This window comes from Ochlerotatus camptorhynchus, unplaced genomic scaffold (genome assembly GCF_037179485.1).
Source record: "Ochlerotatus camptorhynchus isolate MF236.1 unplaced genomic scaffold, CSIRO-AGI_Acam_v1.1 ptg000330l, whole genome shotgun sequence".
Classification (NCBI taxonomy): domain Eukaryota; kingdom Metazoa; phylum Arthropoda; class Insecta; order Diptera; family Culicidae; genus Ochlerotatus; species Ochlerotatus camptorhynchus.
In genome coordinates, this window is record NW_027040818.1 from 7,355,591 (window position 1) to 7,373,308 (window position 17,718).

Below are 17,718 nucleotides of genomic sequence, written 5' to 3' on the forward strand. Positions count from 1 at the left end.
CCAAATTGCATCCACCGTTGATCTCCCTTTTTCGGAATCCAAACTGCCTCTCCGACAATCCAAAACAAAAGCTGATAGGGCTGATTAGGTTGAAGCATTGTCCCTTTCAATTGACGATGTTATTAAACTCCGTTGAATTCGAGAATTTGCGTTGACGAAATCTCTTGAAAATTCAAAGTCAGTCAAAACTTTTATGTACAATCCCATCAAATATGTAATGCTTTTTTTTATAGACTGACTGACAATGAAGCAATGTTTTTATTACAATTGCTAAAAAAAGAAACAGGTTTTCTGTGATAAAAACGATTTTTCCAGCCAACAGCAATTCAAAACTAATAATTCCCAGTAGGAGTATATTATATTAATGTAGCTGCAGCTATTTTTCAGTCGATCACACAATTGACAGTTGTTTACTTCTATTGGTGTGCTGTGTTAATTGATGAAATTGGTTTTTGGGAGCCGGATTTTTTTTTGAGGATTTGAAATAATGACCAAGGGAAATTCTGAAAGAGGCCGCAAAACTTCCAGGGAAGTTGGAAGATAATTCTAGAAGCCAGATGAAATTTCCAACGGAAGTAAGAAGGATTTCATAATTCAGGAAATCTATCAGTAGTTAATCTCAAAAGCCATTCCTGTGAATTACAAGAGGGATTCCTATGTATCCTCCAAACATAGGAATCCCTCTTGTAATTCACAGGAATCAAGCGGGATTCCAGAAAATCTCAATAGGGATTCCATTCCAGTTTACAGAAATTTCTAAGTGAGATTTCGAAGAATTTCAAGAAGAATTCCGGAAAATCTCAAAAATATATTCGGGAGAATTTCAAGAGGATAATCCCAAGAAGAATTCCGGAGAATCCCAATGGAGGTTGTGGAAATCCCAGAACGAATTTTGGAAAAATCTTAAGCGGGAAAATCTCAAGAGGGTTTCCGAAACAAAAATGTAACCATGTAAATAGTAAATTATGGTTTCCAAAAAATATGTGTAGTTCATTAGACGCTTAAACCGGTGCTTGGAAGAAGGCAAATTTGGAATTGCTCCCATTTCCTAGAAATCCATTGATGCAGTTAGAAAATACAGCTAGGGTTTTGGATCTACACCTCGCATTGGAAAATAATTTACCCCTTCCTTCCGTGAGCAAACCACCTGTATTACATGTTGGGGTTTAGACGACGGAAGCCACCATCGAAAGCCGGTCGAACACCAGACGCCATACCCTGGTTAAAAGGCACCAAAGTCAACGTGCCAGCGACAGCTATCGGATGAGACAACGGTAATCGGCCCCATCCATACTAGACGTAGATTTAAGCAAAGCTTGAGATGAATTACTGGCTCCGTAAAGCAAACGCAATTGCGCCTTCCAAATAAATGAATTAAATAATAAAAATCCCAAGAAAGATCGCAGAGCATCCTGAGAGATATTCCAACCGGAATTCCGCATAAGCCCAAGAGGTGAGAGCTATCCGTCTTGGAGAGAGACAACAGAATTCCGACAGGGATTACAAGTGAGATTCAAAAGTATCTCAAGACACATTCTGGCATTAGCAGTAGATTTGTCACTGAAAAATTGTGGTTACTTGTGAGCCACTTATTCCAGTAACAATCAAATTGCAGCAACTTATTTCGAAGGAAGTGTAAGAGGTATTCTTGAGAGTCCCATGAAAGTATTCCGGAGAATACCATGGAAGCTTCCAATAATTCTATTAATATATTAATATATTAAGTGGAATTCCGGTGAATTGTAAGATTAATCACAGAGCAAATCTAGTGTGCAAAAATATCAAAAAGTATTCTGGGTATCCCGATGGAATTTATGGAGAATCCCAAAAATAATCCTGGAGAAGCCTATTAGGGAAAATCCAAAGAGAGATTCCTAACATTTGTCTAGAAAACAGTGTTGACGGGAGAGACACCCCTTACTATCCCTCCTTAACGGGGGAGTTTGGTAAGGGAATGATCTACCCGATTCGTATCTTCCTCAAAATTGTCCATTGCTCGCTTTCTGCTTTCTAAATACAATTTTCACACTGCCGTACTATAACGGAACTTTCAACTCTATACTTTCATCTCATTATCGATCGTAAAAATGGTCCCCTTTAAGTCTGATATTTGACATTAAGCATCTCCAAATCGTTAACTTCACTTGTCTAGAAAGATTCCAAGGAATCTTGAGAGAGGTGCCGGAGATTGTCAAGCGGAATTCTGGACAATCCATAGAAGAGATCCGGGGAACTCTAATAGGGAGAATACAAAAATTCTTATGCGGGATTCTGGAGAAACGCGTAATGAGAATCTAGATCATTTTAGGGACAATCAATATATTAGTTTAGTCACAAATTCTCAACCCCTCCCCCTTCCTCTTTCTTTAAATGCTACGTCATTTTCCATGTTCCCTTAAAAGGAATCCATAGAATCCCAAGAGGGATTCTGAATAATTTCAGAAGGGATTCCCCCGAATTCAAGGACAAATTCTAAAGCTCCGTAGAGTTCTCTGGAATCGCGACACATCAAATCACATGAGCATTCGATAACTAGCTCAATTGGAGTCAAACATTAGTCATATTTGGACATGTTCTGTATGCCTTCGGGGAAGTAGCCAGATTTTGACGTCAGACATATCAAATCACGTAAGAGTTTCATTGCAAACAAATTGGTGATCACATTTAGTGTCCAGGACAACATTAGACTCTCCAGGACATGTTCAAGGTGCCCCCAAGTAAATGAACATAGGGTAGAGAACTACTTCGGCCTAATCACCCATTTTGGGCCTATCGAGCAGAAAACTTCTAATAAATCCATGATTTCATAGTTAACAAGTCAATTATGCGTTTGGTACGATCCATTAGTTAATAAGCTGCCGAACGAAGTCAATAAGAACGCGTGATATAAAGGTTTGCAACCATTATTCCCAAAAACAAAAGAAACGGTCCGACCGAATCAATTTTTATCTTCATCCGATAGGCCGAAGTGAATTCATTGGCGTTTCAATGGCGTTTCAATGCGTTAGGCCGAGTTTAGAATCCGTAGGCCGAGTTTGGCGTCAAGAAGCAGTGTTAGACTTTTGACAATATCTCATCGATTGGTTTCTCTTTATAAAATCTTACGTTACGTACGGAAAGGTAAGTAAATTTGGAAGTCATCAGTAATAATAACATTCCGTTTGATAATAAACTGCGCTAGATTAAGAAAGACTAGGTGCGGGTTGTGCTTAATAGGCCGGAAATGAGGTAGTTAACCCTATTTGGTTTTTAGTCAAATCTCATCATGAGATATATCAAATCTTAAGAATAGTTTGGTTTCACCATAGGTGGATGAATTCAGTTTTTTTCTACCAATTTGGCTGCTGGTTTTGTCCCCTTTCATAGAACCATAGAGCCCCTTGGTGGGAATTTGTATGGGAGCAAGCTGTGAGTTTGTTAAGTGTCAAACAGTGACGTAATTATTTTACTTTAAATCTTTACTTAAAAATTGAGATGAAAGTAAATAGGATCGAGGAAAACATGGTTGCACTCAGAAAACGAAGCCTTTTCAGAAGATGTATAATAACCGAAATTTTTTTTTTTAAATTAAAGAACCCAATAGCCTTTAACCGAAGACATAATATCAAGAAGACTGGCAACTTTGCCAGAATCCAAGCGACAGATACAATAGCGCTGCGCTTCAGTGAAGGTGGAAGCAATGCATAGACAAATGAGCAAATACACAATCCTTTCTTCTGAGGATGTACACGCTGTTTCAAAACTACCCAAATTTGGGTAGATTTCACCCAGATCGGTTAAAACTGAACCTACCCAAAAAATGGGTAAACTATGTTCGGATTGACAAGTTGACAAATGGACAACATTGACATGAATCCGATCGACTTTGCTCATTTTTCAACTTGTCACTCCGAATATAGTTTACCCACTTTTGGATAGGTTCAGTTTTGACCGATCTGGATGGATTTTACCCAAATTTGGGTAGTTTTGAAATAGCGTGTAATATTTGTTATCAAATTTATTCGAAGCATTTACCTTTGAGCGGAAGATGAAGTGATTATACCTGTCTAATAGCGTTCGTATGAGAAAATAGTAGAGTTGCCAGTCTTCTTGATTTGTTGTCTTCGCTTTATCACAGAACAAACATTTGAGAAGTTCAATGCCAACTTACGAATCGATTTTATTTTTCCCTCGATGAATTCCATGAAACGTCGCTTTATTGTTCAATATGGACGATTTAACTACTAAGTGTTGGTGCCGGAATAAGGCCATTTTTACTCACGCCTAATTTTTCAATATGGTGAATTCGACATTTTTCAATAAATCATAGCATGAAACTTATGTTTATTTAAAAGCTTAATAGAAATGCTTACTCTTCAGAAATGTACAAAAATTTTACTTCCAAATTAACCAAAATCTTTGAATCAACTATTAATACAAATTTTGAACTTTTTATCACAAATAATTTGTATTGATTTTTAAACAGAAAACATATTTTTTTTAGTTCAGAAAATCGTTTCCTATGCAAAAATTACATAAATATTGCATAACAGAAATGTACAATTCAGAAAAGACTGCATTTTGACAAGCTTTCAAGTAAACATAAGTTTTATAATCTTAAAAACCGCATTTGTAATTTTAAGAATTTTTTTTGTATTTTATGACGAAAATTTGTGGTTTTTTTTCAGCGTGTATTTTTTTCTGAAAAGGCAATTCAGTCTCTTACAACTTTGTCTCAGACGTCGTTTCGATTATTTTTCTACTATGATTTATTGTAAAAATATCGAATACGCCATTTTGAAAAATCAAAGAAGGGTCAAAGGCCGAACTCCCGAAGAAAATGGGTCTATTATCCCTAAGGAACAATTATGGAAAGTTTCATGGAATTTAGAGAGGTAAAATCTAAAATTCGTTTATTTTTTTGCTTTTGGCCTGGAACTACTCAATGTCCAAGACTGAACAGTTTTAGACCCCAACGTAGAAATTGACCACATTTTAAATGCCACTCACCGACTGGTTTTGCTTCGGCAATCGAGGCTTCCTTTTCGGGTGAATTGACCTGCACGCTATCGTCCCCCTGGGAACCGTCCTCTTCGCCTACGTTTTCCTCCTCTTCCTTCTTCTTCTGGAGTACCTCCTTCTTCTGCTCTTCCTCCTTGTTGCCGCCCTTGAAGCCCGGGAATGACGTAATCTTGTAGGTGGTCTTCTTCTTCTGGGCGTCGGCATTGCTCTGCTGGTCGTAGTCGGCTAAAATAATTAATTATGTCGATTAATTCTGTGATTAAAATTTCACACCGATCGAGCTTTACTGTTGAACAAAAACTTGATCGCATCGTGATCGCCGTCCTGTTGTTGGATGTGCGCTAGCTTCTGTGCTGCCACGCCCAACCGTTCCAGATTATCGGCGTAGACCTTCTTCTGATCCGACGACAGCTTTCCCGTCTTCTTGACCTGGTCCTGCAGTGTCACCAGCGAGGCAGCCGCCTTCTGAATGTTCAACAGGTAGTCCCCGAACGATTGATCCGCGGCCTTGATCTCGTCATCCTCGGCCAGAATCTCCTCGTTGTTCTTCAGCTCGTCGACGATCTGATGCACCTTGAGTTCCATGTCTTCATCGTCTTCGCCTCGGAGGATCTTGCTCACTACGGTCCCATCGGAGTTTTTCCGAATCTCCAGGATCTGCCCCCGTGCACCACCGTAGAATGGAAGCTTCAGCACGTCCGCCGCGGTACGATGCTCTGCGAATCTGCGGAATAGAACCAAAGACGAAGATGGAACGATCGTCGAAGGGTGCCAGAAAAAAAGAGAAAAGAATATCGGCGTCAACACTGGGACCAAGTGGAATCGATGAGTGCAAGTTTGGTTTTTGCAAACATGGAATGCAAGGCTTGAACGGCTTAATTACCTAATTGAAGAAACTGGTAACTGGTGTGGGGACTCCAGGAATGGGTTGTGGATAGTTGTGTGTGTGGAGGAAGGTGACAGGAAGGGTCGACAGAGGTGCATAGTGAGGTGCGAGCGATAGTAAAATAGCACACAGTTGGTTGTAGATTGCAGACCAAGGCGTAGTGCGGATGTACTACGAGACATGCATCCTAATAAGGCTAGCAGCGGGGGACTACGACCGGCGAAGATACTATTTACAGTTAACGAACGAGCGAGCGGTGCGACCTAGAAAATAGAAATGGCGTGCAGGTCACGTCTGCCCAAGCAGGTCATCTGGTCAATGCCGTATGGTTGGTCCGCATGAGAGTGTATGAGTGTGTGAGTGTTTGTGATTGAATGCAGGGTGAGGTTAGAGCCAAGAAAACCACGTTGTTTACACTATTTACAACCAAATGTTGGCATGTTTATTGTTCTTGGAACCGTACTGTATTGTGTAAGTGTATTGAACTGGTATTGTTTGTGGCTTTGTTCGGAATCTTAAACCTAATCGATATAGTCTACAATTAAATCAGCTTGAGCGTGGGCCCTCCCGTAGGCGCCCACGATGGCAACCGACTGTGGTCGGAAGAGGATTTTCGTTGAACTACCATGTTTGAGGATGGCATGGGACACTGGAGTTGAGATCGCAGTACCACCATTTCCGGAAATGGCTTTGGAACTCGGTTCCAGAATGAGCGATGCTTCACCTTCACTGTTTGTCATTGGGAGTCCGAAGAAAGGATAGTTAGCGACGCCAGTTGAGACGACCGGAACATGTAGAATCGGTTGATCTGCAGCCGTCTTGCTCGTTGCCGTTACTACAACCTGCTGGTCGGGAGTTGAGGCCCGGATCTTCGCTGCAACTGGTTGGACCTTTGGCACCATCTTCTGTAGCGCAGACTTTGCCGGAGGAGGTTGAACCTTCAGTACGGTTTTAGCTGGAGCAGGTTGGATCTTCAGGATGGTAAATGGCTTGCCATTGGCAGGTACTGGCTTTCTAAGCTTAGCTTGTCCCAATTCTAGCTTCTGAATTTTGAACTTGTCATTCGATTGCTGAATGGCTTGGATGAACGGAGCATTCATGATTCTTTTGGGCTGTTTTACTGCCTGGCCGGGTTCAATCCGTCCATCTGTCAGCTTGATCGGCCCCGTAACTGTGACCTGCATCGGTATCGGTCCTGAATTCATCCTCTTCGGAATTCTACTGAAGGGATGCGGAGCGAAGGCTTCGGCAGGGATAAACTGGACTGTTCCATCTCCGAAAAATTCAGCTGCTCCAGCTCCAGATCCTCCGTACGGAACCAAAGGTCCAGGTTGTGGGTAGTTAAAATTCATATTGGAACTCGGTGCGTACAGGTAAGGTGAAAGGAACTGTGGCTGTGGCTGGAAGGGGAAAAAGCTTTGCAAGGGAGGAGAAGGGAAGAAAAGAATATCGAATTACTGTGCTGATCAGTGGGACACTTTGGGTTAGAGTTACCGAAACCAGACTCCAACTAGACTGCTTGCTGTTACATACGGAGGTTTAGGATCTACACCCGCTCTCCCAGTCGACTGTTGATTAGTTCCACTTGTTGATGAGTGCTAGTTACCAAGTCCTTACAAACCCTTACAGTACGGCATGCAATAGTCTACGCTACAAATGAAACTACGGCACTTCCGTTTTGGATGTTATTCAGCTTTATTCTCTATCAACTTAAGTCCTACAATACATTAGTGAAATCATATAAATCGCGAAATCGTTACTTGCTGGAAGCCCGTAGTCAGGAACAATCGCTGTTGTAAACTCATCACAGGTGTGCAACTTCCTCAACTCGGATTCTCGTTTCCCAGTTGTTTTTAAAAACCATCCTCCCCCAATAATGGCAAGTCTTGTCTACGGAAATTTGTACAAAATATATTTACACAGAATGGCCACTGAATGATTGCCCTCCTTTCGGACCTAATCCCGATAGTAGACAACCGGACCGCTAGCGACCAGTACCGCATCTACTGGTAAGCTCCGCTTCGTAGCATTGATTGTCGACCCCAGGTCGACACTCTCCGGAACGGCGTAGATCTTCGCTCCCGGGCCAGCTATCGTCAAACTCCTCGGGTGAGTAATGGCCGTTCCGTTTGGCCCCACAATGGCAGTGCCACCACTACCAGCCGTAGCAACTCCACCGGGTCCAGCAATGGCAATGCCTCCCTGTCGAACTCTCAACCGCTGAATTACCAGCCCGCCGCTCGATGGTTCCGTCTGCCTGTTAAACAACCCCCCGAATGGCCCCTTTCCATCTGCAACCACCTCTCCATCCAAAACATCCGGTATCTCCTTCAAATCCTTGATTTCCGACGCTAGATACGTTCGGGGCGAAGTCGCTGGCTGAATGTTGAATCGGTTCGTGAAGTTCTGGAACGTAGCCGTCAGATTGAAACTACGACTCTTTCCCCTAGCCGATTTGTTCAAAATCAACATTTCCAGATCCGGCTCCGAATCATCATCCTTCTCATCGCTCTCCGCGGCCGACAGCTTGCTGTTCAGAAACTTATCATTCGGTAGCTGAGGCATTGCTGTAGAGTCCTGCTTCTGCTGCTTGTCTTCATCGTCATCGCCATAATCGACTGCTTCCAGCATCTCTTCCAGCAGTTCTTCGTCGATCTTATCATCCTCCACTGCACTGGCTACATCGTCTACGACGCCCCTTCCCTTCTTCGTCTGCTTCGGGTCCTGCCATCCCAACCCACCATCCAGTGACCGTCCCTTACCCTGGAAACCCCTCAGCGAACCGAAATCGATCGTACTAGGCACGTACCGGATTTCCGTTCCCTTCCCATTGGCGGCGGGCACAGCGATCGGCAAAACATAGATTCTCGGAGACACCAGCGGTAGGTTCCGGTTTTTCTTCATCTGAAACGACCGCGGGTCGTCCGGCAGCGGAAGGTGCATGTATGGCGCTGGATAGTAGTAGACTTGGGCCCGGAAGGGGTCCACCGTTGAGACAACCTGCTGCGCGTTAAATTGCTTGAACATGGCCGTCGGGCTAGCGGTGGTGCGGAAATTAAGCGGCTGATAGACCGGTCGGGGATAGAAGTAGCCCTCGTTGAAGTTGGAGGTCCGCGGGAAGGCCACCTCCTGTTTCTTCTTGTAACCGAAGGCGATATTGATGCGGTCGATTTCCTGCAGAATTCGTTGCGTTTCCTCAATGGATCCACGTTGTTCGATCAGTGGTTCCAGGGTACGCTGCTGCGGCAGCATTCGCATCAACTGCTGCTCGATCCTAGAACGAGGGAGGGGAGGTGAAAGAAGCAGATGTTAGCAGGTGGGTGGCTGTGATTGTCGGTAGGGGGTTTGAAGTCAAAGAAGGTTTTGTTTGGAACTGTAGTACACTGGTGATGATGGTTGATCAGGGCGAAATCGGTTGATTTGACAGTGATTTGATTGGTTAATATCAATGTTTTTTTTCGGATTCCACGAAGTCAAACTTTCTAATACAACCTTTGATGAGTGGTCTGCTATGTTCATGAAAGAGTTCTGAGGTCACAAGTATTTAGTTTTAGCAAGTTAGGTAGAACGCGAATACTGGTTGCTCCAGAATAGTAGTTTTGCAGTCTTAATTTTCAAAATTTACTACTTTTTCTTAATCAATCCATTATTAAATTTATAAAATAAGTTATGAAATAAAATAAATAAATTAATTATGAAGAAATAGTAAACTAGTTCAACGGCAAAGCACGTTAACATTCCGACTACGGTGGGTAAATAAACATTGGGAAGCCTCGGAAAAACATTGTAACGGCAAGTTTGCATTGACATTGATTAATTTCAAAATCTGTGGTATCTCTAGAATTTCTAGAGTCTGTACATTATTTTGATTGTAATATTGAAAATAGAGTCGCCTACTTTTTTAAAAGCAAAAAGAGTCGTTACACGTTTTTTCAAAGGTGTGTTTATGGATTCTGCAAGTGGTTTAAGATCTATAATTTAGATTAATGGACATTACTGCTCATAATTAGCCAAACATGGTCGTGATTACCTCTCAATCCCAGAGGGCGCCGCTGGGATGTTCTGAGGCATACAATCTCTGATCACGCCTTCCTTCAGAAGGGAAGTAAAGCCGTTGGTCCCTGGTTCATGAGTTGATGAGTCGATAGGTAGGGTCCAGGTGTGGGAGCTGCCTTCCTGGCATCGGTAGCATTGGTGCTCAGCACGGAAAACAAGATCGACGGAAAACAAATCAAGGAAAAAAAACCAGAAAACTAAAAAGGGGAGGAGCTTTAGCTGGGTGTCCACTGATATTCTACCGGCTGTTTTTTTTTTTTCTTTTTCTATACAACGCACAATTTAGTGTAGAAAGGCACAGTAAATGAAGTGTATGATAAAATACCCAAAATGGGTGAGGCATAATTTTCTAGCTTTCGAAAAGTGATTATTTTTCATGCCCTATTGACAAGAGACAAAACCGTTAAAAGAGAAGGAACTCCAGCCTGATATGCCCTTTATTGTTACTTTCGTCCATACAGTAGCTGACCGAAGCTCCTTCCATTGGGTGGTGTCGTCGAAATTTTGAAGACGATAACTATGACTCACCGTCCGAAAGGAAGTCGTTTTCCTTTCAATTCAAGTTCCTGCATTTCCAGGCATCAAATTGCCGCTCTTATCGAGTATTTTGTGGACAACCGCCTACCATTTCTGGTTCATGCAAATTGCTGCTCTAATAAAGGCTTTTGCGTACGACCAGAAGCAGAAGGCCAGCCGATCTCGTCAGAGAAAGCAGAGAAACAGCAAACTATTCATTGACCGGAAAATGCTCACCTATCACATCTGAACCGGTTGAATCGCTGATTGAATTTACACAAGCGGCCTTTTTCAGGGCCACCAATAATATATCTAGCCTCAACTGTCTAGAAATCGTCAAGAGAAGTCATTGTTTACAAAAGCTGTTACGCCCTAATTCCAGCTCTATCTAGAAGTGCTTCTTTCGTATATTTCTAGACTAACATTTGAAAAGGGCGTAACTTCAAAATGACCATATCGAGAAAATCGCTTCCGAATTTTGATGATCAAAAAATTAATCTAATTTCACGACTTTCCATTTTAGCGATGATTTTATAAGCTTGACATATAGCAACTAGTCTAATCTATCATCATGCATCACTAAAAACTAAAAAGAAACGTTTTCTTTGTCGTGAAATTGAGAATAAAACATCATGCGCCCTAATAATTCCTTACATGGATCTTCCATCCTTTGAACTGCCAACACTGGTGATACGCCGAGAATATACACCCTCGGGATTTTTTGTTTGTTGTTCCGCTTTGGTTCTTCGTTCGCAAATTTTGAGAGAGTGGAATTACGCCCGAAGATTTTTTTTGGTCTTCTTTTTGTTCGTTGTTTACACGTGAAATATCAATCGGATGCATTTCAAATGAATCGGGCGTGACTAGATACTACAGAATCAGTACGTTTGGCATATTCAAACAATATAACTCGTAATTCTGGTGCAAGGCGTAACAACCAGATGCATCATAGAGTTGAAAGTTTGAAATACGTTTGAAACGTTTTTGATGATTTGAAATGATAATTTCTTCTACTTTTTCGTGTTTATCGAGTAGTTTGTGAACTGTTCTCTCTATATGTGGTAAAATGTGGTTTGTTTACATTTTGGAGTTACACCCTTTTCGTCTAGATTTCTTGTAGTTCAAAGTAAATCAATGTACACGCTAAGATGCACATACCTAAAAGTCGGTAAAGAATACCTAGATATCGGTAAAAATTACCGATAATCGAATAAAGTGCACATACTTAAATTATCGGTAATCATGGATTACCAATAATTAAAGTTAAAAATGTCCTAATATATGGTAAAAAAGATCCTATTTAAAGTAAAAAGTAACGATTTTTATCGGTAAAAAATACCGATTATTTTTTACCTATGATTATAGGTAATTGTAGCTTAGAGTGTAAGCCACCAGTTCAAGCGGATAGGGGCACTCTCCCTTTACACAGTTTAATGAGTAGTTTTTCATTCTCGAGAAATTCGCCGAAAAAGTTTACTTTTGAAACACTAGCTCTTATAAAAGAAAAGCAGATATATGGTTGCATGCTCAGTAAGCATTGACGTTGACGACGACCCTGCAATTCTTTACTCCTGTGGTAAAATCTCATAAGCATCTGAAAATATGTGCATGAAATCTTGCGGACTTTGTCTTATCTCTTCACGCCACCATATTTAGTACCAGCGAGACGCCAGCTCTTCACACAAAGCTTGATAGTATCTTATGCGATTTTTATAGGAGTGAAAAGGTAAGGAAATGCTCACCAGGTTTCACGCACAGACTGACGATTGCTGATGGGATTTTACCATAAGAGTAAAGAGATATAGAGTTAAGGCGAATTGTTAATTTGTCAGGGTAATGCGCGATGTCAATCATACAAGGTCTGGCCCAACTGACTTATTGGTATTACACAGTTGAATAAGGATTGTGGTGTTCGTATTTCCCCTCAAAGTTTATCTTTTTATACGAAACAGCTGTTGTCTGTGATGTCACGTCTGCGGTTCGCAGTATGGAATGTTGTGCTGACGTAGCGTCGTCATTCGCTTGCGCAGCAATGGTTACAACATTTCTGCTTCTAACACCAGCAAGCTGCCTGCTGCTGCAAACCTTGCATGATTAACATCGGGTAATGGGGCCTTTCCTTTTTCGACTAACTCTACAGGGGGCTTATCAAAGGTTTTTTTTTCTAATTAGTATTTTCAAGCCGGTCAGAAGCCATTCAAGAGCGTTATTAACCAGTAATATTGCATATTTACAGATGAAATATTTTTTAATCTCATGGGCCTGGCTGGAATCCATTTGATTCAAAACGTAAATTGCGGTAGTAGAATATAATTGAATGCAAACACTTCGAAGATTTTATGTTTGCTAACATTTTGTATGAATAATATTGTTCACTGTGCTATTAGTAATTCAACTTATGAGTGTCATGAAATATTCTATTGAAATCTAGAAACATAACTAGGGTAGGTGTACCAGTTTTAGACCCTAGTGGTCGTCAAATTGGCCTTACCATAAGTTTCACATTTTAACATTCTTTCTTAATTTGTGTCGATAGGAGGTTAGAACATATGTTTTGGTAAAAATCTACGCAAATAAAGCCATTGAAATGTATTTCAAATTTGGCCCTAGAGACAAAAACTGGACCACTAGTGCCAATACTGGTACACTTATCCTATGTACAATAGATCCAAACGATTACTTTCGTTTGTAAATAGTGCTTATTGTTGCTAGAAAAAACAGCCGTTCCTGGTAAATTTGAGACAGCCAGCTGGGAGCCCAGGCTGGGATTTTAGCCATAGTGATCGAAAAAAGTTTGCTATCAACGCCCTTCCTTTGCCTTTTCGATCAATCTTTTCACGTTTTTAGTGCAAAGCAGTTGTAGTAGATCTTCGTGTTGCGTTTGCTCAAAACATTTTCAATTGACCGCAGCTGAGAAGCATATGGAGGATTGAATCCTTGGGTATTACAGGTATCGATAAGCTCTCGATTTGATTTTTCGTCCTGTTTGTGAAATTCTTGCGAATGGAACGATGGTCAGCTCAAAACACTGCATAGATTTCGCATAAACCGGGACACTTGTTGAAAAATGATGCTGCTTCTCTCTGGACTTAAAAATGTATGCAGTTAATTTCTTTCCTCCTAAGAATCCAAAATGAAATCAACGGTTGATGCAATTGGTTCCAAACATTTAGAATTAGTTTAACGAAAACAATGGTTCATACATTTTTCTTCTAAGTATACAAAAAGCTTTAAGGTTAGAAGAATTACACAAATATTGGCATGGAGTTTCCTTGCTTTTTTGTCATGATTTACCATGACATTTCAGGTCATTGCATACAAAATCGGCAAAAATTTATACTTTTTTGATTGCAAACGTTTATTTTTAATTTGCTGCCTGATGCAAGCTTTAAATAATAGGAAAATCAAAGACATAAGATCAAAAGTGCTAAGAAGACAGAGAATTATAAACCACGCTATAATTATTTTAATAAAATTGACAACCCCCTTTCTCATTTTACTGATAGTATCAGTGCTGATAAAAATCAGTCCTTCTACACTCAACATAGCTGAAATTGAAGACAACCTTAACAGATAAGTCAACTACCTGTATGGATCTGAATCAGCGTTGCCAGACATACCGATTTTCGGTATTTATACCGATTTTCAAACTTGATACCGATATACAGATAAGGTTTCTCAGAATACCGATTTTTGAGCTACAATACCGATTTATATCGATTTTTTTTTATTAATAATCGAAATGATTACTGCCTACCCGCACTGATTTTTTTCAGAGGAAACTATTGTGAGAGACTTTTATCTTTTTGAAAATTACAATTTTTGAGACTGCTCTAAAAAAATCATCTTCAAAAATGTCTTATGCTTTATACTCTTTCGACTAATGCTTCCATTTCCTCGCCGTTTTTTGTAACCAAAGAGTCGAGAAACAGCTGATGGCTCCATCCCAGTAATTTCTGGACATCGATAAATACTTTTATTCAGTGGAAAAATAGGTCCATAAAAACGTTAATTTTTGAACTTCCTGAAATTTCTTTAATCTTCCCTTCGAAGTTTCTACCAACTTTCCCTAGGAATTTCCGTCCACTTTACGCTGTAAATTATTTTCCGATTACTTCTGGAAAGCTATTTCGACTTCCCTTGGAAGCTTTTTTCTGGCTTCGCTCGAAAGATTATTCCGTCTCCTCCCGTCAGTTTCTCCGGAACTTCAGAAATGCTTCCAGAGTTTTATTGCGGTTCCATAAGTTGCAGGAAAATTTCAGAAGTTCTAAAACTTCAGAATAGTTCGGACTTTTGGGTAGGTTCAGATAAATTAAAGACAGTTTCATGAACTTCTGTTCAAATTCAAGAACCCAGAAATCTCAGGAAAGCCCAGAGAAGTCCAATGAACTTAAAAAAACTGAAATATTTTGGAAACTTCACAAGCCCAAAGAACTTCAAAGAAATTTAATGGTTTTCAGGATAGTTCCATTTGTTTCAGGATAATTGAGATAACTTTAAGGAAGCATTATTACAAATAAATTCAATGAAATTTCTGAACCTTTAAATAAGTTCCGAAAACTTCAGTTAAGAACCGAGAGGTTCATGAAAATTTTTTTAGTTATGTGAACATTAGAAAATTGTAAGAACTTTTTTAGGAAAGTTCTGTGTTTTTTTATCGGCTGTTTCGAGACCTTTAAAAAAAATAGCGGAAAGTTCAGAGAACTTTAATGCTGATGTTCATTAATTTGAAAAAACAAATTTGAAAGTCCTTAAAAAGATCCAGCGACCTTTACAGAAGATAAGAGATTTTCCAGTAGTTCCATAATAATCAAGGAAGCTATGAGTACGTCAATGATGATCAAAGAACTTCGAAACAGCCCCATTAAATTTAGGGAAATTGTAAGAACTTTCAAGGAGTTCCGAGTATGAGATATTCCGAAGTGCAATAGAACATGTAAGGAACTTCAGAGAATATTGTGCTAACATCCCACAGAAATCTATTTCTTCCAGATATTTTCCCATCTCCTCCTTGAAGTAGTTGACTGTTCCGTAAGTCCTCTGGCATCCGACTACCTTAGGAAGATTCTCCCAGTTTCTCCTGGAAATTTCTTCCGTCTTCTCCAAGAAGTTCAATAAAAGTTCTACCGGATGTATCTATCGAGTTCTCCCAGAAGTTTATTTCGTCTTCCTCTGGAAGTTTCTCCATAAGTCACTCTCTGTAGGTTTTTTCTGCCTTATTGGAAGGTTTTTCCGAGCTTCTTCTAACTTCCCCTGGAAATGGCTCCTCCGGGATTGGCTTTCGATTTCCAAACTTTTCTGGCTTCTGGATTTTTTTCCGAAAGTTACTAAAAAATTTTACCGGAAGTTTCTCAATATTTGTCTTAGAAGATCCCCATTGGATGTTTGTTAGACATTTTTTAGAACTTCCTTCAAACTTCCTCCACAAGATCTTCTTTATTCTTCCTTTGGATGTTTTATTGGTACCATTAAGATACGAATTCAAATATTTCCTAGAAGTTTCTTCCGACTTACATAGAAAGTACATCTTTCAATTTTAGTCAAAAAAAGCGAATACCGATAAATACCGATTTTTTAATCATTTGATGCCGATAATCATGAAAACAATCTGGCAATGCTGACAGATTTCGACATAACAACATTCTTTTGATCAAGGCAACCTCTGAGTATCGTAGTTTTTGTTTTTGTTCATTCGTGGCTGGAGGTTTATTATCTCCTCCGTTGTGGTCAATATTAAAACACCGACAAACCGACATGAAACTAAAACTTAACTCTTGATCAATAATTCATAACGGCGAATTCAAATGTGCAGCGATCCCATCTGTCAAAACCATAGAAATTTGTTATTTAGATAAAAATAATTTGCCCAGAATAGATTAGACACGAACCAACTCATACATTTTGTATGTGTGTTCGTGGCTAGGATACACTTTTTTCGCGAACACGGTGGCAGATGTCAATTTTGTGCTTTGTACAGAAATTTGATGATACTTTGTATGGTCATTCATGTCGGTTTGTCGGTGATTAACATTCGTCTTCATCTTGGTGGGGATGATTTTGAGGATCAAATGCAAAATGATTATTTTCATTTTACTCAAATATAGCGCGTGTCGTGTTAGTTTTTACACACAAACCGATATCAAATTATTGCCTCAAGCTGAACTAATGATAAAATCCCGGTTATAGGCTCTGGAGTCGACAATATTCAAAATAATCATTATGCCCAAAATGAATTTGATTTTTTTTGCTTTTGAGGATCATTTCTGATTTTGACAATTTTGGGATGGATAATCAAGCACTGGAGAATATCAACAAACGGGTACTCTTTGATGAATAATGAACTCATTTGTTCATTCCGCTCGTACGTAACAGTGAAAATTTTCAAAACAAACGCAATTCATCTACACTGGGTTGAAGAAATACTCTTTGCGTGTGATGGTAAATGATAAAAACAGACACTGGCTGGTATAATCAATTTGACAGATTGATACATTTCTTTACCACTTGAAATCATTGAAATGGGGTCGATTTTTGACTATCGAGTTTCACATATGTTTTGTGCCATAGGAACATGATGGATACTAAACAATTGTTAACCATCAAGTTACAAACCTAGCACGTCAAATACCTGAATTCGAATCCCATGCTCGGTTGAGTCTTATTTTTGTTTTGGAGAATACTTTTTTTTACCATTTTATTGAATTGATGACCATGAACAATGATTTCTAGAGTAACATTTGAAATGGGCCTATGTCCAAAACGTTAACAAACCAGAAAATGAATTTAAAATTTTCCGCCACTATTCCATTCATATTTATGAAAATTTAGGATTTATATTCTTCACAATAACAAAAGTAACTGTATCTCAACATACAACATCCAAAATATGTGAAAACCTTTCAAAAATATATGAAAATCGATAACAATAATTAATAAGCCTTTTTGTGAATCTTTCAATGGATAGGCCCTTTTTGTTAAGCCGTTGTGCTTGTCATCAGATATGGAACGCCCTTTGCTAAGCCTTTTCGCAACGTCAAATAAATTCAAAACAAATCATCGGCCCTGCCTCAAGCAGTAGGGCCTAGCTTTGGTTTGAAAATTTTCAATCATCGGCCCTTTTACGTCACTAGGCTTATCGATGAAATGAACTAAATGAATGGTTGGCCGTTCTAGCGTGCGGGCCTATTAATGAATCCAAAAATTTCGTTGATCGGCCGTTTCGAAAATCGAGTTATTTTTAATGATTTTTCTCGATTATG

At 39.7% G+C, this 17,718-nt stretch overlaps 1 protein-coding gene across 2 annotated transcripts in view; it reads right to left on the reverse strand.

Annotated features, from left to right (window-relative positions):
- Positions 1-17,718, reverse strand: part of LOC135708385 (uncharacterized) — a 171,579-nt gene that overhangs the window by 7,837 nt on the left and 146,024 nt on the right. Inside the window, exons 3-4 of one of the 2 annotated variants that reach the window (XM_065230474.1) lie at positions 5,289-5,725; positions 4,990-5,226 (exon numbers count right to left, since the gene is read on the reverse strand). In XM_065230474.1, the coding sequence (XP_065086546.1) occupies positions 4,990-5,226; positions 5,289-5,725 (674 nt within the window). Of the gene's footprint in view, positions 1-4,989; positions 5,227-5,288; positions 5,726-7,558; positions 9,162-17,718 lie in introns of those variants that run through there. The other variant, XM_065230475.1, reaches the window with a different exon arrangement.